The sequence below is a fragment of the Simochromis diagramma genome, unplaced genomic scaffold, assembly GCF_900408965.1.
Source record: "Simochromis diagramma unplaced genomic scaffold, fSimDia1.1 OVJJ01000596.1, whole genome shotgun sequence".
In the NCBI taxonomy this organism is placed as follows: Eukaryota; Metazoa; Chordata; class Actinopteri; order Cichliformes; family Cichlidae; genus Simochromis; species Simochromis diagramma.
Window position 1 is genome coordinate 12,788,276 of NW_024387245.1, and position 22,166 is coordinate 12,810,441.

At 40.1% G+C, this 22,166-nt stretch overlaps 1 protein-coding gene across 1 annotated transcript in view; it reads right to left on the reverse strand.

The window, feature by feature from the left end:
- Positions 1–2,181: 2,181 nt before the first annotated feature.
- sppl3 (signal peptide peptidase 3) overlaps positions 2,182–22,166 on the reverse strand; it is a 40,133-nt gene continuing 20,148 nt past the window's right edge. Inside the window, exons 2-11 of the mRNA XM_040000842.1 lie at positions 17,460–17,537; positions 13,787–13,878; positions 13,487–13,606; positions 13,184–13,262; positions 12,086–12,198; positions 11,457–11,563; positions 8,301–8,464; positions 6,625–6,815; positions 6,342–6,451; positions 2,182–5,303 (exon numbers count right to left, since the gene is read on the reverse strand). Of these exons, the coding sequence (XP_039856776.1) occupies positions 5,232–5,303; positions 6,342–6,451; positions 6,625–6,815; positions 8,301–8,464; positions 11,457–11,563; positions 12,086–12,198; positions 13,184–13,262; positions 13,487–13,606; positions 13,787–13,878; positions 17,460–17,537 (1,126 nt within the window). The 3' untranslated portion in view covers positions 2,182–5,231. The remainder of the gene's footprint in view (positions 5,304–6,341; positions 6,452–6,624; positions 6,816–8,300; positions 8,465–11,456; positions 11,564–12,085; positions 12,199–13,183; positions 13,263–13,486; positions 13,607–13,786; positions 13,879–17,459; positions 17,538–22,166) is intronic.

Here is a 22,166-nt window from a genome sequence, read left to right on the forward strand (position 1 = left end):
TTAATCAAGGGATGATTTCTCTCTTTGATTGTTTGATTCTGCAGCTTTCTGCTTCTTCCAATGTAGCCTGGCTGTGAAAATGTGAACTGTATAAGGCTGCGGCTCATCTGCGTGTTGATACATTGGGTGAAAGCTGCTCATATACAATGGAAAACAAGCTTATAACATCGGCCAATAAGTGAAAATACACACGCTGAGTTTAAGAGTAAAAACCTTTCATAACTGACTGGTGTCATAGGGTTTTCAGATATTTGTGCTCTGCTGCCATCTGCTGGGCGATGTTCATGTTGCAGAGAATTATGCAACTGATAGTTAATGGAAAATTTCATCTGCGATAGGAAGATACGGGGTCGATTCTGTAGCTGCATATGAAAACCGCCAGAATCTATTACCAGTGCATACATTCTACCTTAAAAATGGCTTGAAATTTCTGTTTCTAGGCTGACAATATATTTTTCTTTATTTTTATCTAACGTAAATGGGAAAACCTGTAAGTTTTTTTTCTTTCTTTTTTAGGTTTGTTAGCTAAAGTATTTCTCCAAAGTGTACATCATAAAATAGAAATCATAATCCACTATTCTTACTGTGAGCAGTTTCACACGGGAACTATTTTCTTTCTACCAATTTACACCTGCAAACCACATCACTGCGCCTACTGAAGGGTGCGCATAAACGCGAGCAGAAGCTTGGGTGAAGACTCCGGCACACATATGTGGTATATTACTTTGACCAAAACTCTAGCTGGCTTCTGTTCTGCCAGTGGACCTTGTGGATATTACAGGATGCTGACACAGACGTTTCCTCCAGTGGTTTCTTTTAAACGCCGTATATTGGAATTCAGCGGGGGGTGACTTCAAAAACACTCTTTTCTTTGCTCGATGTCTGTTACCTTTACTTGGTTCTACTGCTGATGCCTTCATCATCCATCTCTGGTGTGAGTTGATGATTTACACCACAGAGCTGATGAAAAGTGTGACACCCATTATTTAGTCAATATTAGCATGTCATGTAAAATTGTTGCATAGGAAAACGTTTATTACGCTCACCTGCTATTTTATTAGGCACACCTGTATAACTGTCCCTTAATGCAAACACCTAATCAGTTAATAAAATGGCAGCAATTCAGTGGATTTACTCATTGCCAAGATCACTTGCTGGAGTTCAAATTGTCGCATCAGAAATGGAGAAGGGTGATTTAAGTAACTTTTGAACTTTCTATGAGGCAAGTGTGAGTATTTTAGAAAACTGTTGATCTACTGAGGTTTTCCCGCACAACCATCTCTGGAGTTTACAGAGAATGGTCTGAAAAGGAGAAAATATCCAGTGAGCTGCAGCTTTCTGAGACAAAATGCTTTGTTTATTATCAGAGGTCAGAGGAGAATAGCAAGACTGCTTCAGGCTGATAGGAAGGAAACAGCAACTCAAATAACTGTTCAGTACAATCGAAGTATGCAGAAGAGCCTCTCTGAATGGACAACACGTCGAACCTTGAAGGTGATGGACTACAGCCATAGAAGACCACGCTGGGTAGCACTCCAGTTAGCTGAGAGCAGGAAACCGAAGCTACAAGTAAGGCTCGCATGAAGAACAGGACAGTATTGGAAAACCTTCACCTGGTTTGATGAGTCTCAATTTCTTCTGCAGCTTTCTGACTGTAGGATCAGAATTTGGGATATGAATACATCCTGCCTTGCATCAAAAGTTCAAACTGGTGGTGGTGTAATAGTGTGGGAGATTTTCTTGCAACCCTCTGAGCGCCTTAGTACCAGCCGAGCATCATTTAACCACCATCGCTTACCTGAGGTATTGGTGGTGACCATGTTTATCCCACTAGGATCAGTGCACTGATCTTCTGATGGTTGCTTCCAGGAGGATAACACACCCATTCACAATGTTCAGATCACCTCAGTGTTTCATACTGAATGACCTCCAATGAAGCACATTTGGGGTGAAATGAGATTTGCCTCATGGATGTGCAAAAACTGTGATGCTTTCATGTCAAAAAGGACCAACCCTGTATTTAATGTGTGCCTAATCAAGTGCTACCTAAGTAGAAGCACAACCTTTTTTTTCCCCCTTCTTCAATGGCACTACCGATCATGTATGACAAACCAACACAGGAGATGGAGTGCAATCAACCGTGTTACTAACAGGTGACCCAAAGAAAGAGATGCACTCTTGTTACAGTTAGAGTCATGTTTATTTACAGCAGAATCCTGAATGAGGGGGGAGAGGAGCAAAGGGGGCAGGGAAGAGGGGTTAAAAGGAGACAAAGTGTTTTTAGATCAAGCGCTTCAGGATTCATGTTTCACTACACAGTTCTTAATTTATTTTATTCACCATTTTTCTATACAGAATCCATTCAGCCGTAATATCAACTCAACCGACAGAGCTCGTGTGCTCTGCTGGAGGGGAAGAGAGATGGAAAGAAAAAAAAACAAAGAAAAAGAAAAAACCTAAAGCACTAAACTAAAAATACAGAGGGGCTAAAAAGAAAACAAATTTCAATAAAAAACAAAACAAAACCCCCCCAAGATCATTAGTTATGCATATATACACATATACATACACACACACGCGTATGTATATGTGTATATAAATCTATATATTTTCTGCCTTGTCCATGAAGAGGTGGGGGGGGGGGGGGGTTGTAGATCCATGATGTCAGTTATGACGACTGCAATGAGCAAACTGCCAGAAATCCCGAAGCAGACAGTACTCAGGTCAAAACTTTCAGTCAGAGCTGACCAATCAAAGTCCTTCTGACCTGCAGCCTTTGTACTACCCACTGACAGGAGTTCATAGGTCCAATGTCTCCGTGTTGGCCAGCAGAGCTCAGCACTGCAGTAGCCCTGTTTAATGCAGTCTGAGAAATGATACACTGTACACTTAACATGCACGGCCAGGTAGCATAAAAAAGTAAAAAAAAAAGAAAAAAAAAGAAAAGAGAAAGAATAAAAAGAAAACAAAACAAAAAACCACCCCAAACCCAAAAAGCCAGCAAAATGCATCCAGACATCTTCAATCACGCACTTTCCAGTATACATTAGATATTAACTGACAAGCACCACAAAACAGTGGAAAGACCAAAAGAAAAAAACAAACAAAAAAAAACAAAAAAACAAAAAAAACATCAGTTAATGGTGACAGTAAAAACATCCTGTGGGTTAGCTTCAACCTCAATTATTTCACTGATTTCTGAATGGTGTGACTGATTCATGACTCAGCTCAATGGATTCAAACAGGTCCACACACACACACACACACACACACACACCCTTTAATCTGTAGCTACTTTAATCTCAGTAAGCCTTCATATCCAATGACCCTCCTCTGCAGCAGGCTTCGATTTCAAACTCTCACAATAGTCAGGTTTTCATCGACTGAGGTCAAACACTGACATTTACAGAGTTCAGATCAGATGTTTCGTTTGATTTGTTCTTTTTGTGGTATGTTGTTGTTTTTTCTTTCTTTCTTCCTTTTTTTTTTTTTTTGCCAAAACACAAAAAGACTTGTGTATTCTGGAAAGAAGTGTATTTTCAAGGTCATATATAAAAGGTGTAAATTTGGGATGTGCAAAATCACTGAAACATGTAGTTTCAGGATAAAAGTAACGTAGCATACCTTCAAGTTACTTCAACATTCATTTATTTGAAACAAACAAAAAACAACACTTTTTACATTTCCACCTGTCTGAAGAAAAATGACCTCTGGTGAGTTCTGTGTAAAAGTTCATGCAAGTTTTGATTGAACATCCAGCTCAATGCAAACCTGACTATTGTCGCCGTTTCTAAACTTCAGTGTTCGTGATTTCAAATTAAAACCCATGTAAAACAACCATTCACTCATTTGTTCTGCTCTCTCTCACTCTCACACACACACACACACACACACACACACACACTAGAACAGGAAACTAACTTTGCAATTGATCAGTAACAAAGGAAATTGTTTTTTTTGTTGGTTTTGTTTTTTAAACCACACGCGCACACACACACAAAAATCCATCTGTTGATTCTATTGGACAAGTCGATAAACATTTAGAAAACTGTCTCCAATAGATGGACGCTTGCTTGTCGACGCAGCTGGCAGTCAAAATTCACCAAAAATTCGGCTGTTGGCTGGCGTCAGTTTCCCACCCTGTTCAACATGCTCCCAAACACAAATACAAACTCAAGATACTGCAAATACATGTGTACACATATATACAAATAGAAGTGCCCCCCACCCGCCGACGCTGGGGGGAGGAGGCAGCTTAACAATTTATAATGCATCATTTCTGTATATGCCAAGAATAAAACTTTTCTAAATAAAATACATAGTTATCTGTGAGGGTGGGGAATGAGGACAGCAGATGAACAGAGAGGAGGAGCTCGCGGGGAGTGTCGGAGGAGGGCAGGAGCGCCGAGGAGAAGCCATTATGGAGCGATGGTGGAACAGATGGGAGAAAGCTAAGGTGAACGAGGGCAGACGGATGGAAGGGGAAGACTCTTCTCCTTTACCGTGTCGCTGCTCGTGGGCATTCTCCTGTGCCGCTGCAATGCTCCACCTCAACTCCATTTTTTTTTTTTTCAGTTGTTCCATAATAATAATAATAATAATAATAACAACAATATTAATAATAATGACCACGACAATGCTAAAAAAATATATATAAACCCCTGCTATGTCTCACAACTGCAAGTCCACAAAAAGGGGGGAGGGGAGGCCTTGCCCTCGAGTTCATCTGAGTCATAGACAAAGAGAGATGCAGAGGAAATTAAAGACGTAGAAAAAGGAGGAAACTGCAGACAGAGAAGAGGCCTGACGAATGAGACGAGGCCATGTGAGGGAAGTGGCAAATGAGACCAACTATACACGTGTGAAAAAGGAGGGGGGGGGGGGGACAACAAAACAAAGACAGGGAGGGGCAGAACAAAAACAGCATGGGCAGGATGTGCTGTAGTGAAGAGGAAATAAACAGCAGAGAGGAAGCAGAGATGAAACAGGGAGGATATAGGGACCAAAGATGAGTTGTGTCGGGGCGTTGTGATCCACACACTGGTGTCCCTTCGGAGGGTTTTCTCAGAAGATTGGTGGAAAGCATGAACGAGTGATGACAACATGGCCTCACTGTGAGTGTGCCCTCTCTCCTTCCCTCGAAATAAGGGAGAAAAAAAAAACCCAACAACAACAACAAAAAAAAAAAAAAAAAAAAACTTCTCCGTGCTGGTCGCTTGTCCCAAGTTGTATCATACCTCTAGGAAGCGAGAGCTGCTAGACTTAGTGTGGAAAGGCTCAGACCACATGCGCCGCAAATCCCCCTGTGGGCCACAAACACCAAGACAAACACAAGTTAAGAGTCTTTAAGCGAATCACTCAAATGTCAGTAGATTGCAGACAGCAGTCAACCGAATTCTGTTTTCTTACCCCTCCCAATTTAACTGCGTAAGCTATGGTGGCCCCTGTAGGACAAACAACTCTCGCTGCTGTTCATCCCTCAGGTGTCAATATGCCAGGTGTCCACCTCTATTTAGGAGGAGGCTGTAAAACTTTGTGAAAGTAGTCTGATACGAGGCAACGACTCAGTGAAGCTCACTTCTGTCTCATGAAAGTGATACTGAGGTGGGTTATCGAGGGTATCCTGAACCTTTCTGTCAGTAAGCGCTGCCGTTTTCGCTGGGTTAGGTCAACATACCTAAAAGACTATCGGCAGGATGGCGATGTCCATCTCAAACACTGTATTCAAGATGGCAGGCCAACATGGTGGCTTCCACAAAGTGGCGCCTGCTTCTATGCTGTTGTTTTTTTTTTTTTTTTTTTTTTTTTGTTTTTTTTTTTTAAATGGACTAATTTTAAGTTTAAGAATATGCATTAGTTTGTTGGAAGGCATACACACACACACACACACACACACACACACACACACACACACACACACTAATCAGTGTATATTTATGAGTATGACAAGTTTTTTCTATTAAATAAACTCTGACTGAACCTTTAAATACACAAGTATGAGTTTCTTGTTGAAGTCAGATGAATGTGCGTTGAAAAAGCATGCTGGCATTTTATCACTGTCTTCTGATTTTCCCTAGTTTAAAGTCCCAGTAACCAGTTTATTAAACACTTATGCGCAACATGGGCAAGCCTTTAGCACTTTCGAAGAAAATGTTACCATTTATAGAAATTGAGTGCAGTTTATAGTTTCACTTAACAATTAGATTCACACTTCTCTAAAAGCAGCACAAAGCAGAGAGCTTATTTTTTTCCCCCCAGATGTAGTCTTTCTTTCTTCTGTTATTTCTAAATCAGAACTGCAACAGCTAGATTTTTGCCATAGTCCATGGCTGTTATTATACCTTCAGGTAGGCCATGGTGAGCAGAGGCAGCAGGGTGAAGGGCACCAGGTAGAGCAGAGCGGGCTGTGCAGCACGATGGATCCTGGAGGCCACGGTGGCAGTCAGCAGTCCTGAGGAAACATCAACAACATGTCAGAAATGTCACAAATACTTAAGACAAAACATTTTGAAAGGTCACAGCTTAAAAAAAAAAAAAAAAAAAAAAAAAAAAAAAAAATTCACCACTGCCTAACACTGAGACAATATAACCTTGACCTTATCCATCCTTTCATTGATTGCTTACCTACAAAGTATCCGATGAGAGTGCAGTGGAAATAGGAAACGCGCTGCATGCGTCCAGACATGTTACCGGGCCCTGGGACTTCCCCGGTCGCTTGCTTCTTGTAGTTATCATAACGCAGGACAAAGCATAACAGCAGCCCTGGCATCACGATGTCTCCTATTCCCAGCATCGAGAAGTGACTTCCTGTGGAACTGCGCAGAAGCAAAGAGCAAAAAAGAAGAAATGATGGCAAATCAATTCCTGTGTCTTTTATTTCCATTTCATCACTACTCGGCTAAAGCCAACACAAGGTCCTGAGCAAATATCAGACTGAAATCGGCCAAAAGTCAGTCACCATGGTAGCCGCACTGTGGTTACTACGATCACTGAAACAGAAAAGGAACTGACAGCTTTAGGTGTCAGCTTCAGCTGTATTATGTTAACTGCAGCTCTGTTAGTGCTACTAACACACTAATTTTTAAAGGGGACCTAGAACTGCTTATTACTAGCTATTATTTATAATAATAATAATAATCTTTATTTAACTTATAATTCAACCTACACCTGGAAGGCACTTGTGGCTCCTCTCCCTTTAAGCCTAGTTTCTTCTGACCTGCTGCGCTGGAGACCATGGACCATATTAAGTATATCTCCTCTCTGACATAATACAAGAGTCAAAAAACTGTCCAAAATGGAGCACTTAATGCAGTCTGAGGCTTGAGCTTCACTTGATTTTACCTCAGTAAAGAAAGTTATGCAGAGTAAGATAGAATATGTGATTGGTTTAGTTTGCTAGCAGGATCATGCAACAAAATTATAGCTGGAGAGGATTAACCTCTGGCGTTGGTCCAAATCTGGGTTTAGATTCGGTTTCCAAGTTTCCATTTGTAAGGACTGTTTACCATTGCAAGACGGGGCAAAACATTTCACATCATATCCCGAAAAATATGCAATTCTGAAAATAAATAAATAAATAAAAAATAAAAAGGAAAAGGGAAAACATCAAACTAATATTGATCCAGGGACTCGATTCATGCAATTCAATCCTTTAATGGAGGTATAGAGAATCAGCAAGGTCATGTTTGCAACTCATTCTATGGCAGGAAATAAAACATTAACAGCTGTTTTCTCACTTAATCAATATAACTCCAAAGCAGAGTATGAGGAAAACATAACACATCAAACCTTTCTGAAGCACAAGCACATGTTTTGTCTGACGGTGTCTAAGTTCATGTTGTCATCCAACACAAAGAATACATACTCATTGTGACAAAGGGACAAAAACAAACAAACAAAAGAAACCCCACAAACTAGTATACTAATTCACTGACAGTTTCAGCTATTAGGATGTACCCTTTAGCATTAATCTTGAGGCAGATCTTAAGAGGTAGTTAAAATGTTTGTCCTTTGTTTCCTGAAGGTGTTGTAAATTTGTTGGTGACACCAACAGCCGCGAGATAACAATACTTTAGGATTCACCTCGTGGGACCTGAAAGATGTCTTTTCAAGGGTCGGTAACATTTAGCAAACTTAAATGTCAAAAAGCTGAGCGGAGTGATGAAGTGAGCATCAGTGACTGAATAAAGGTCACACATCATGCACACGCAGAGGCTGATCACAAGCAAAGGACTCGGTGATCCCGAACGAATGTGTACCAAGCACACACTGCACTGCTTTATGATTGAGAGCAGCATTACCTGGGAAAGACGAGTTTGCCGGGCAAGGAGAGGCGGGGTACGTCACGGCCCATCCCCGGCCCCAAATGGAGCTTCCTGGACAGAACATCTATGGGATTTTCAGCAGGCTGAGTGGCTACTTTGACCATCACATTACTATTGAAGATGTATGCTGAGAAAAACACCTGGAAAGAAAGAGAGCCGGCCGTTAACACTTATCAGGCTTCACCACAACCCAAAGTGACTGTTGCTACTTTTCTCATAAAACTCAAAACACAATGTTTATGTCATGAAAAGCAAGAAAATCCCACTTAAAAGAAGGTGGCTGCAGCCAGTTTGATATTAAGTAATACAGAAATTCCACAGCAGGGACGGCTTATAAATTTGTCAATGCCCAAGTTTTGATAAGAGGCACCATCAGTATTTATGCACTTTTAATTCACTCTGACAGAGCAACTCATAACAGCTCTTTAATAAAGACAAAGCTACCGGTCTCAGGAGATTATGTCTGACTACTGTGTGTTTGCATTATGTGCTCTTCAGTCATAGCTGACAGGGCAGACTCTTCAAGAGTGTGTGCTCACTTTGATGTATTTAATGGAAATTCTACTGAATGCCATAAATGAAATGTATATGGCACTCAGCTTTCCTTACCCTTTTACCCATGTGAATTTTAAATTTCTATAAATCTGAAGGAAAGCGGCATGTTTGTTTGCAAAGCTGCTGCTGTACTGCTTTCCGATTCTGGTGCTTATGGGATTTGTCAAATTCAAAGGCAACTGACTTGGCTTTAAATTAGGGTAACACTCAATACTGGTGTAAAAATGTCTGTACTTAGCGCAAAATACAATTGACCATTTTTAAACACTTTTCAAAATGCTGGTTGTTCTGGGAAAAGCAAATGGCTTCATCAGTGGACAGCAGACATCCACATTTAACCCATTCCTTAGTGCTTTACAAAATAAAATCAACAAAGAGAGAAAATAAAAAAATCATAGGGCTGTCATCAAGTTAATTTTGAATTCTTCCTGAACATGAACTGGGGGCTGGAGCCTATCCCAGCTACTACAGGGCGAGAGGCGGGGTACAGGTCACCAGCTCTTTGCAGGGCTAACACATAGAGACAGACAACCAGTCACACTTACATGGGCAATTTAGATTCACCAGTTTGCCTAAATAGCCTCACCTTTAGACTGTGGGAGGAAGCCGGAGTATCTGGAGAGAACCCATGCAAACACGGGGAGAACATGCAAACTCCACACAGAGAGGCTTCGAACAGGTGGTTGAATCGAACTCATGACCTTCTTGCTGCGAAGCAACAGTGCTAATCACCGTGCCACTGTGCTGCCCCAATCTCAGATATTGACCGATATTTTTCTTCCAGGTAGACGAAACAAACAGATTTCATAACATGGTTGAAGGTTGTTTTTTCTGTCCCTTCCTTTTCATTTAAATCCATATACTGACAGATTGAAACATTTTTAATAGTGGTCCTCCAATAAACTGGCCAGGTTCTCTTCTTATATATACACCGAATGTCACCCAAGTATACAACTACGTCCGTAAGTATTTCGATCATAAGACACTTGTTTGTAAGTTCTGTCTTTGCATACCAGAGGCGTAGTTTAATACGTTTTAATTCAAGAGATTTTAATAAGTGCTGCATCGTCTGTTTAGAAATCACTGCCAGTTTCATACACATATATATATATTTTTATGTATATATGTCTTGACTCTTTTTCTCATTGCTGAAGCCACAACTGCAGATGTCTTTGATAGACAACTGTCTAATATAAAATATGGATGCAGCTACCGGGTCAGAAAAATGAAGCCAGTGCAGACGTGGGAAGTGTCTTAATCCTGGAATCTATCTGAAGGCGACTAGATAGTGATGGCTATAATTTCAAAAAGACTTCTGGTCCTATAGAGGTCTAAGGGAAAAAACTGCTTTCTGACTTTATGCCTGTATACACCTTCCTTGAGCTGAAGGGCTTAGTCAATCATTTCGGGTAATTTTGAACACGAAAATAAATAATTAAAAAAATTAAGCCTGTTATGTAAATCTTCGTCGTGGCATGTTTCAAAATAGAGGAATTTCTGTGGTATGAATCACAAGTCAATAGAAAATGAGCATGTGGCTTCACAGTCAGACTTGTCCTTGTCACTTTTGTGGGGGTTTTTTTACAATTAAGGAAGCGAGAGAGCAGAAATGCTCAACTTGAGGCTTCACAATCAGGACTTCAGAAATGAACGGGTGGCGTTATGACGGCACACTTTTAAAACCGTCTCTCTCATTATTAAAGTTGTTGTTCTGCTCTGGAGATCTGCTGTGAGCTGGAGGACAACTTGAACCCACAGCAGGTAAAGGGCTGCTGCTGTGATGCTGTAGCTCATCTAGGTTGCTGAGCAGAACGAGCGGTCTAAGACAGTGGAGCTGAAGACCCTCCACGAGATGAACTTACTGCAGAGACAGCTAAACATCGCTCTGTTATTTATAGACACAAAACGTAAACCTTTTGTGCATGTAAACACAGATACACAACTATTTTTTGTGTCTTAAAATATATTTTTTTCCTCTGTTTTGAACAGCTCTAGGCAGTACTCAACACACTACCTACAAAATGGAAGAACTGTTTAACTGACCAGACATGGGGCTGTTGAAAGATGTGTAGCATTGTAAAATTAGAGGATATTAAACAAAGAAGAGAGACATACCAAAAGTCTGCCATAAAATGCTAACGAGACTTAGATGCTTAAATGTCTTAGTGAATTAGTGACCTAGTGTTTCCTGGACTAGCACCCTCTGTAGCAAGATCACCTTCATGATTCATTTAACATGTTAATTCGATCAGTTTTGCTTTCTGCCAAATGAATTTTTAATTTTTCATGATTTATTTAATTTCTGCACAGCAGTCAATGCGATCAAGTTCTCCCCCAAACTCAATACTGTTCAATGTAAAGTGCCTCAATCAGCAATGACAGACACCGGCCTGCAGGTTTGAGGAATAAATACAAAGCCTTTCATAATCGTGAATCATCATGTTTGTTTGTTTTTTGTTTATAAACAGAAATTTTCTCTTTGAATGTGTGCTTCATATATCGCAGTCTGTTTGCTGCGTCTCATGGAAGCTGCTTGTATGTGTTGCAGGTTTAATTTGGGTTGGGAGCATCTCTTACCCAGAAAACATCATAAATGAGCAGTCCTGACAGCAGCAGGCAAGACACCTTCAGACTGGGAAGTCGCACAAACGCTATCATGGCGACACACAAGCCCATGGCTAAAGCTGAAAGGAGAGGACAACACATAATTTCACATTTTCAAAAGAAATGAATGAAAACATCAACACGATAAAGCTGTTCAAATTATTTTCCTACTTGAAATTGATTTTCTCAGGGCTGCATAACTGAAGATGAATACCAACATATACCTTTATATTGAGCTGGGAGTCTGTCATTACCTTTTTCAAAGTCCAGCGAACTGGAATGCCAGTTCATGGGTTAGTCATGTGGGTAAAATATAGAACCAATGACTAATATTTGGCATGTACTTTTCCACCATTAGGAGAAGTACTTCTTTTAAAACTATGAATCATTACAAGCTGAAGATGTTAAAATGCTTACTTTTAGCAAGCTGTGTAGCAGGGCATGTTAAAACAACACCAAATCACACATTGCAGTTACATTTCTGAAACCTGACTACTTTGTGTTTAAATTTCATTGCTGCGGCTCTTATCTGTGGATTCTCATTCTGTTTGTAGTATGAACTGAAGCAACATTCATACAAAAGTTAAGGCAGAGCAACGTACCGTCCATGAGAAGCCAGTGTCCAGTCAGCACCCAGATGAGCACCAGCATAACAGAGAGTGAGAAAGACAGGAGCTCAGCCAGAGTGAAGCGCCCACAGCAACCAAACGAAATCCTGCAATGAGACAAAAAGACACAGAAGTGATCCACTTAAATCTCACAGAGCACTTTGGGGTAAAATGCAGTGCACAAAAACTTTTACAGGTGGATATATTTCTTAACTGAGGATCTGCTGCATATCGACTACTGTACAAAGAACTTATGTTTGAGACAACTGATGTTTGGATGAGTGAGAGTGGAAGGTAAGCCTGTAAACTGGCTTTACAGATCAAGTTAACAGTAGTTATTTTGGTAAATAGCATGCAGGTGTCCATCTTTCAGCTAGGAGTTTTCCCTGGGGTGTGGCGCTGGCAGAGAAACCATTACATTGTGTGGGTTGTAGGGTGGAGCCTCAGTGGTTCAGGCTTGCTCTGGGGCATTCAAGCTGATGCTTTGATGGGAGGGTGATGTCAGGAATTTTTGTCAACTGGCATGTGGAAAGCCGTTGCCATCATGACCATACTTTATTAAGTCTAAAGGGATTCTGGGTAGGTATGGAATTGTTTTTGGGTGAGAGAAGCAGACAAAGATTTACTGAAAACTAGATATGGGGATTTGAATGTTTAAACAAAGTCGTTTTTATTTAAAGCAGTTTTTTCCGTGTCAGTTTATTGAGCAGATGGGCTCTCCTGGTGACTCTGTGTGAACTCCCCGGTGGAATAGAAGAGTTGATTATTCTAGATGTCTTAATCTAGAGGCTATGCTGAACTTTTAAATGGAAATTATATGGAGCAAGGCAATGCAAGAGAATTTATTGAATTTTTACTACCTCCAAACATTCAAAATAAATTTCCCACTGGTATTGAGCTTTGCATCTAGTTTCCGTTCTGCTCTGTGAAATTAATGCAAAGCATTTCCATCACACCAAGAACAGCTGAGAGGACAAGGACATTTGATAAGCAGTAGTAAAAGACCTTTTTGAATACTTTGTGGAAGAAACACAAAACACCACGGAGCAGTTGAGCAGGAGCCAGAAAGACTATGAAACATGATTTTCTTACTTGTTCTGTGGGGAGCAGGGTCTGGTCAGATACTGGCACATTGGCAACAAAAGGAATGCAAATGCAATTGTTGCAAGAACTGAGGAGAGGAACAAAACACAGCAGTTAAATCCAAAGCCCAGTTCACCTCTGCTGCTTGTTCCAGTGGTTCCTGTCAGTTTAATGGGGTAGCTAATGCCTTCAGTTATAATAATCAATGCAGTAAAGATGTTTCCCCAGTGCGTAATTACACAACACTAACATAAAAGCTTCATAATAACTCCACAGCTTATTTTTTGTGGTATGTTCAAGACTGGTAGTTACCTGCAGTGCAGATGGTGAAGACCACCTGTACAGAGTCGAAGAAGAAGAACATGACTAGCAGAGACACTGAGGCTCCTATGGGCAGAAACAGGGCCTGTGTGGAGTCTATAGTCTGAATGCCTGAAAAGGAATTCAAACATTAATGTAAGATGGATTAAAATGCACAAAACAGGAATGGATATTATATGTGACTTTAAAAACAACAGTACGAGCAGAGAATTTAATCATTCATTAGTTATTACCTGAAAATCCAAGAAAACATTTAGCATGCACAGTTCAACTTTGCCCTGTAATACTTACTGTTGTTTGTATTGTTGTTATTGAATGACCCCGTTGTTGAAGGGTTTCCATCCTTATCCTTGTCCTGGTTCTCACAATCCATGTTTAATGACCTGCACAAGGAAGGGAAAGAAAACCTATGTGTGATTCTGGCTTCCACAATTAGCTCCTCAAAGCATGTACACTAGTATGAGGTGAAGGGAGGTGAAAACGCAATCTCTGCAAATCAGATCTCATTGTGGATGCTCTAGCAGCTCAATTTCAGGGTCTTTTGCATGATAAGCACGTTGCAAAAGACCCTCACATTTAGCATGCAAGCTTTTAATTTTATTTCTTCATTTACTAGGAATAGGTTTTTTTTTTTTAAATATTTGGTTTCTACATAAGCAGTGTATCTATTAAAGCAAAAAGACAAGAGAACTGTACTGCCAAAAATGCATATTTTAATATTTCTTTGTCACATGTCAAACAGATAATCAATACTGAGTTTCTTCATATTGTGTAGGCCAAGTCTGCATACACAGGTCCAGTCTGATGACTTGCTAATAAAGAGTGTGGGCAGAAGAGTGTAAAGCTTGTGCCTGAAAAAGCACATCTTTTCTTTGAGTCAGAATGCCTGACTCACAAATCCCGTGACTGGAAACCTTGAGTTCAAAAAAAATGTAATCCTTAAACATTAGCAAATTTAAACTTGATGCATGTTTTGAATTAATTATGCTTATCTACAGTAGCTTTTTTAAGTCATACTGTGATACCAATTTTCCATTCTGGTACTATAAGCCATACTACCAGAAGAGGGTGCAAACTGAAAATGTGGAGAAGCAGTGGAAATTACGTATGGATGCATGTTTATCTAAACAATTATAAGCAGACTTTATACCATTTATTGTTACACAGATAGAAAAATGCTCACTGGATATCTTTGAAAACTCGTTGCCTTCTCTAACCATCTTTTTTGCATTCTTTAACATCTATGGCACTTTTCATGTTAATAAAGTACAAGATTACTGTCACACTAGAGAGGCTGGGATCCTACAGTTCAAACCAGATTTGATTCAAAGACAAAACGAAAGTTTTAAAGACCAACAACACAGTAACCAAAAATAAAAAACCCTGATATCAGTTACTTAAAGGTGCCACTTGTGTTTGTGGTTTGGCTGAGGTTCTTTAGATAGTCTCGTCAACAGCTGCAACAAGCTGATCTGAGATGCATGAGTAAGTCAAACTTGCTAATGTAAACCATCTTTTCAAACACACATGAAAATGTGGGAAATTCCAAAGTTTGGGAACATCAGTTCCCACCAAGTCGCATTTCAAACACTTCCTACACAAAAACGCATCTTGCCTCGGAGATCCTGCAAAAATAGTTTGAGGCCACTTATCACTTACAGTGGGATGCAAAAGTTTGGGCAACCTTGTTAATAGTCATTATTTTCCTGTATAAATCATTGGTTGCTTCTGTAAATCCAATAAACTTTGTTTCACTTCTCAAATATCACTGTGTGTGTCTCCTATATCATATATTTAACTGACATTTTTTATCGTAAAAAGAATTGTATCACTTTTTGTTTCTAATTAAGATTTCACCTTAGCCAAGTTGGAATTTTATTACATTTTGATTTATTTTTGTCATCGCTGCCAGAGATTTATACTGTGCAAAATTAAATGGAATGCCTCCCAACAGCAGCCGCCTCAGACTAGAATGAGCAGAGTGCAATAAGTTAATAATAATTAACCAACTAAATTTTGTCTGATGCTTTGCAAGCTGGTGTCCTTGCTGGAGTGATGGCTCAGTGGCAGTTTCATGGTATAATCACAGCTATATGAATGTTTAGTGTTTCAACCTTCTTTCAGTACCACAAAGTGTATAAAACATTTTAAGGTCATAAAAAGAGAGAGACTCCCATAAGAGGCGTTCTCTGTTGTTTTTGGTTAGCTGTGATGCCCTATTTTAAGGAAAAAGTCCTTAAAAGTTAAAAATCAGGCTAGCATTTCCATAGCAGAGCTGTGAACTAAGACTTTAAAACAAACTTATTCTAAAACTGTGGCACAAACTATCCTGTTATCAGGAAGAACACTCGATTGCCTCAAGTAACATGTTTCTGTGCCTTAGCTGGTTTCCTGATACTTTGTGTAAAGAAGCTGCCTGAGACACAACCACAGTGAAAGTTCAGCACAATTTTTTTTTCTTTTTTTAAATTGAACAAAGTCAGACAGTAGACGAGTGCTGTATGTTTTTGACACATTCCTGGTCTCTTTGTGTAATGCAATGATGGACTCCATGTCGGATGTTAATAATGTCAGATTATCTAGCTAGCAAATATTACCCAGCATGTGTGTAGCTTTGCAAATGTGCAGTTATTAGAGTTAAACTGTTTATTGTTCACAGATTATAGTGTGACTTATTGATTTCTATCATATAATTAGAAGTGTGAATAAGGCACCAGGCACACAGGAGCTAGAGTAGGATGTCTCGAGACCACTTTTACGTGGTCTTGGTCTTGTCTTGGTCTCGACGGACTTTGGTCTTGGTCTCGGATCCCTCGGTCTTGTCTTGGTCTCGCTCTCTCGGTCTTGCTGTCTCAGATCAACATAGTGGTTGGGAGATTTGGAGTCAACAGTATCCATGACACACAACGCAACGTTCGATAATGTGTCATGCGCAAAAGCATCAGCTCTAAGAGCCGTGCATAGAGAGTGCTTTGTAGTGAATCAGAAGAGTCGACTCCCATTGAGCGAGAGCCGGCTCCTCACTTTATTTCCTTTCACTGCTCAGCTCTCACACAGTGGCTCAGCTATGGTCCAATCCCTCCATATTGTGGCCAATCACATGCGAGGATATAGGATAATATCATTATGTGGAAAACAGAGAGGGTGAGAGACGCGACAGTCAAATGGAGCGTGTGTCTGTCCTCTCAGTGAGTGAGTGAGACAGTAGACAGCGGTGAGGAGGGCTGTGCAAGTGCATCGCAAAAACACATAAATATGCCTGACACCCATAAACGAAGCAGCATCTGGCTGCAGTTTAAAGACTTTTTTGTCTCGGTCTCGTTTCAACTTTGTCTTGATACCCTCTGGTCTTGGTATTGTCTTGGTTACAAGTCTAACAGGAGCCCATTCCCCCACCCCCAGGCAACCACTGCTCTCTAGGGAAACATTAATATTCCCTGTGTGGTTGTGAGTAGTTGCTGGAGGTTGCTTGTTGTCACTAGGTAAATTTGGTCACAAAGGGTTATACAGTGCTAACTGAAAACCTTTGATTGCTTTGGTCACATAAAGACTGCCGCGGTCAACAGTAAAGCCCCTCAGGTACCCAGTATGGAGACAAATTTAGACTACGTGAAAATTCATAGGGACTGTTTTGTGGGCTGACTGGTAAAACACTGTGAAAATGTTATCATCATTTTGATCATTAATTAAATTATGTCTAGTTTTAATGATAGATTACACCTGTTATTACTGGGATGGGAGAAGATAATATATCCATACAGATACAGATTAATCACAAAATATAAATTAGAGAGATGTCGTAATTTTGCTGTTTGCTAATCCAAACAATTAAACTAGAACTTGAGCATTTTTACTGACTTGAACACAAACAAAAAAATTTATTTAAAAAAAAAAAAAACCTACATTTTACTGCTCATCTACTGTAATAGAAACACTAAAAACCCCTTTTCCTATTAACACTCACCTGAAGCTGCCATAGACAATGAGCAGAATGGAAATGAGGAAGGTGGACACCTGACTGGAGTCAACTAGGGAGTACGCCCTATAGAAGAAAGAGAGACATACAAACATTACTTACGGCACAAATGACTACGCATGTACATTTAACAACAACAAAAGCACAACTGTCTCATTATTAACACAAGATTACTGCTATGTACTGTTGAAGAGCAGTAACATATTAATCTGATAATTAACTGTGCTGCTGTCGATATTTATTTTACCACAGCTTAAGTTTTCAAATTCCTAACACTCAGATGCTGTTGTCAAGCGATTATACTTGATGCTTGTGTGTGTTTATGTTCTGTACTCTCCGGTCACAGCTGTCAGGGCAAAACTCTGGGCTCCATTCACTACATTCAATAGTGAACAGCATATAAAAAAGTATTAAAAAGACCAATGCCAGCAACCTCAATGACATCTCACAAACAGAACTGCTAAGAATATGAGGAATATGCGATGAGTTTCACTGCTATAGCAAAGTGGCTGCTGTTCTGGAGAGCAGTCTCACAACTGTGATGCTGATGGGATTTGTTTAACTAAAAATACAGTGGTGTGGCCTCTAACACTTGGCATTATTAGACTTGATATTTCATCAGTTTAAATGTCTTTTTAATAAGTGCTAAGACATGCAGCAGCCAGGAAAAGGAGACTGAAAATAAGTGTCACATGCTTCAAAGTATGAGCAAAAAGAAAACAAAACACCAAAGTCTCTCTTTTTTTTTTAACCACAAAGGTTAACAACAAAAGTCAGGATGATGCAGTTTCTCTCCTGCAGCAGGAGACAACAATGTGGAGGAGTTAACTCGAGTGAAAAACTTTTTTTTTTTTTTTTAAAGAGTTTAGGTACTGCTTTTGCTGTAAAAACAAATCAAACCTTTGTGGTGAAATGCTTCTGCTAGAATCCATATAAATAATAAAGATGTGGTTCGATGACCATTTTTTCCAAGGGTAGCTGCATAAGCAGAGACCACCTTCACTAACAGCCCTGAAACATTACTGAAACTGTTCCTCTAAGGCTTTGAAGGGGTAAAGAGTTAACATTTTTTATTTTGTTTTTTATATATATATATATATATATATATATATATATATATATATATATATATATATACACATAAATACATTTAATAACGCTCTATATTAACAGTTACACACTATTAACAGTTACACACTATATGTATGAATGTGAGAGTGAATGAATAGTGGTATTGTAAAGCGCTTTGGGTGCCTTGAAAAGCGCTATAAAAATCCAATCCATTATTATTATTATTATTATTATTATAATAATAATAATAATATAGAACAACTTTATAGAATTATATTTGTTCGCAGATGTTGGCAACTATCAGCGAATAGTTATCAGCTATTTTGAAACAAAAGAAAGACACTTTTTATCCATAACAAGAACTCCATAACAGCAAATGTACAACAGAAAATGCAAATGCTATTTATGGTCTCCTCACAACAATGATAAGAAAAATGAACTGGGCAAATATGGCATGTTTATTGATACAGGGATACACATGTTAATGTGATGTCTGGGCTCCCACTCAGAGACACAGGTCTCCGAGTGTCCAGCATTCAGACGGCTACCTGAGGAAATCTGCTCACACAGATATGTAGAACCAAATATTGTCAATAATGCCTCTGCAATGTTCTGAAGACAGTTAAACTTGTCAGGTAGTGATGTCCAGCAGGTGAAAATGCAAACTCCATGAACACGCACAGCTATGGATACCAGCTGCGTTCGTAGTTCTGCAAACTTTGACCCCGACAGAGTCGAGCTTTTCAGTTCGGTCAGCTGCATTTCGATGTCCTCTGAGTTCAGCCAGTTAATGCGAGACAAATCCAGCTGCTCATTAAGCCTTTCTGGTTTGATCAGAAAAGAAAACATTGGTCCAAACACCTGAAAGTCCTGAAAACACATTGTGAATTCTGTCTTGAGTCTACGGATGCATCCATGTATTTCCACAGTGCTGTTGCTGCGCCGAGCGCATGTGAAGTGTCGGAATGTGAAAATTTCAACATCGCTTGAAAAGCTGCCAGCTAGCAATGTCCCTCTCACCGGTAGGCTAAGTTATCTTTACCAACTACAAGTTGAATCTGGTAGTTGGAGTTGTCAGCTAAAATACCATCATTAAGAAGCGGCACAACTAATGTGTCTATGTGAGCTAATTTGCGATGTGCACCGCTGGCCCGGCCATTTATTTTTTAATGCACCTTCTCAGATTAATTCACTGCGTGTCGTGTCCAGGGCTGGACTGGGACAAAAAAAATAAAAAAAATTAAAAATCGGCCCGGGCATTTTGACTAGAGACTGGTCGCCCAGGTATTCTAGGAAAAGCCATAAAGCCTTTGAATGAAAACAAACGCTGTTGTGACAGTGATGTACAGTCCTGTTGGTATATGTATGATTCTCTATACATTTTACATGAGATGAAAACTTTGGTTGTAAGATTCAGATAATTATTTACTTAAAGCTAGACATTTTAAATGAGAATAAGAAAGAAAAGTATTTCTTTGTGCCCCCCTTTCCCTGTTAATGCCCTACCTGGCCAAACATCAGCTGATACTAGAAATGAATATTACCGTAATTGTCGGGCTATAAGCCGCTACTTTTTGCACAAGCTTTGAACCCTGCAGCTTTTAGTCAGGTGCGGCTTTTCTATGGATTGTCCATGATTTTTGTCATATCGTAAGCGGATTTGTTTTGTTTGTTCCCCTGTTGTACGGCACTACGTTGCCTGGCGGAAGGATCGGGGTTCAAGAGTGGTATGTTGGTCACATGTCCATCCACCAGGCAACATAGTGCCGTACGAAGTAGCGCGAAAAACAAACTTCAAAGTAGCGCTACACGTTCAGCTGGAGGCGTGGATGATGAGAGGCGATAAACTTGCGAAAAGCAAGTTATGCTCAACTCCACCGGTGGAATCTGACAGCGTGGAAAAGTGTGAAAACATCCACGATCACCAACGGATTTCGAAGGGCTGGACTGCTGCATGATGGAGAGGAGGACACCGCCACGGCCCTTCTGAGGGTGTTCGACTCTGACAACGAGGATTTGTTTGGTTTTGAAAGTGACAACGAAGGAAAGAAGCTGAGAGTGGATGACGAAGCCATCCTGAGCCTGTTCGTATCCGACACTGGAGAAGAGGACTTTGGTGGTTTTAGTGCGCAGGAAGAAGAGAAAGATGGTGGTGAATGACTGACTTTTCTACTTGTTAAAGCCGTGTCACTGCACCTGAGCCTAAAAGGTAGTCCGAATCTATTTTTCTGGTGTGTTGTAGGTTATTGTTATGTACTACATTTGTTACTCATTTATGAAGCACAGTACATGTTTCGTACTTGTAATTACCGGTACTTGTACATATACCTAAAAAGTTATGCAAATATGTACCCATAACTTGTTTTTCAAAATATTAATAAAAGTGATGTCTCCAAACAGCCATCTCTTTCCTGACAATTCGCTTTGTGCATATTCTCTTATGATTCTCTTATCTTCTCTTATCATTCACATATGATAAGTCAACATTGAAACACCTGCGGCTTTTAGTCAGGTGCGGCTAATGTATGTACAAAACAGGATTTTCCCCTAATTTTAGCTTGTGCGGCTAATATTCAGGTGCACTCTGTAGTCTGGGAAATACGGTAAATAAATTCTAACAACAGCTTATCAAGCTTAAATGTGCTGCTGTTGTTTAGCGCGTCATCCGCTGGTTTCCTCTTGCTGGCGCAAAGTGACCGATAAACAAACAAGAGAGAAAAACCGATCAGCTGATCATTGATCAGTTTCATGATTGAAGTAGCAACAGGAGAGGGAGGGGAGCGAATGAGAGAAGAAGATGCAGCTGATAGCGTAAAGACAGAAAAACTCAAGCTTTGTGTCTTTTTCCATTCTAGCTGAAGTCCGGGACAAACTGTGTTCCTTTTCAGCTCAATACGAAACGCGTAATATTTTCTCTGAATACGAGCCGATCCCGTTTTTTACGGGACGGTTGGCAACTCTGCTAACAAACCTTATGAATAAAATAAAGTTCACTATCAGTAACATCATAGCACCCACCCAGCTGTATAAAAACTTCATCATGCTAGCTAGTACACAGTACGAGTCATTGTAACTGACTGTAAAAAGTCAGCACAATGAAAATAAACTACACCTAAACTTGGTTTATACCTGACCCAGATAGACTGCAGGTCATAACTTTCTACCTAAAGTTCAGTTCACCTGACACTCGGACCGGCGGCTGCCTCAGGTCTCTCCCTCCTCCTGCCTCCCCTTTCCCTCATCCACCCGCTGGCCTCTGTGAGCTCCGCCATAGCCACCACCAAACAACGAACTTAATTTTACACATCGGCCATCATCTGGCCAATCCACCACCTTACATTGTTTATATCGTTTACAATAAACAAACAAACAAACAAACAAAAAAAGAACCATCGGCCCGTAAAAATGAAAAATCACAATCGGCCCATCGCACAAATGCCCGGTATGCCCTATGGCCAATCCAGCTATGGTCGTGCCATCAGTTAACCCTTCGCGTGCCACACGGTTGCCAACCCCTGCTCTAAATGCACCACTCACTCTTATGTCAATCAACGCTATCCCGTACTTTCATTAGTGCCAGCTTTGCTTGCCTTGAAGTTTAGAAAAGTTTAACTCGGGATTTGC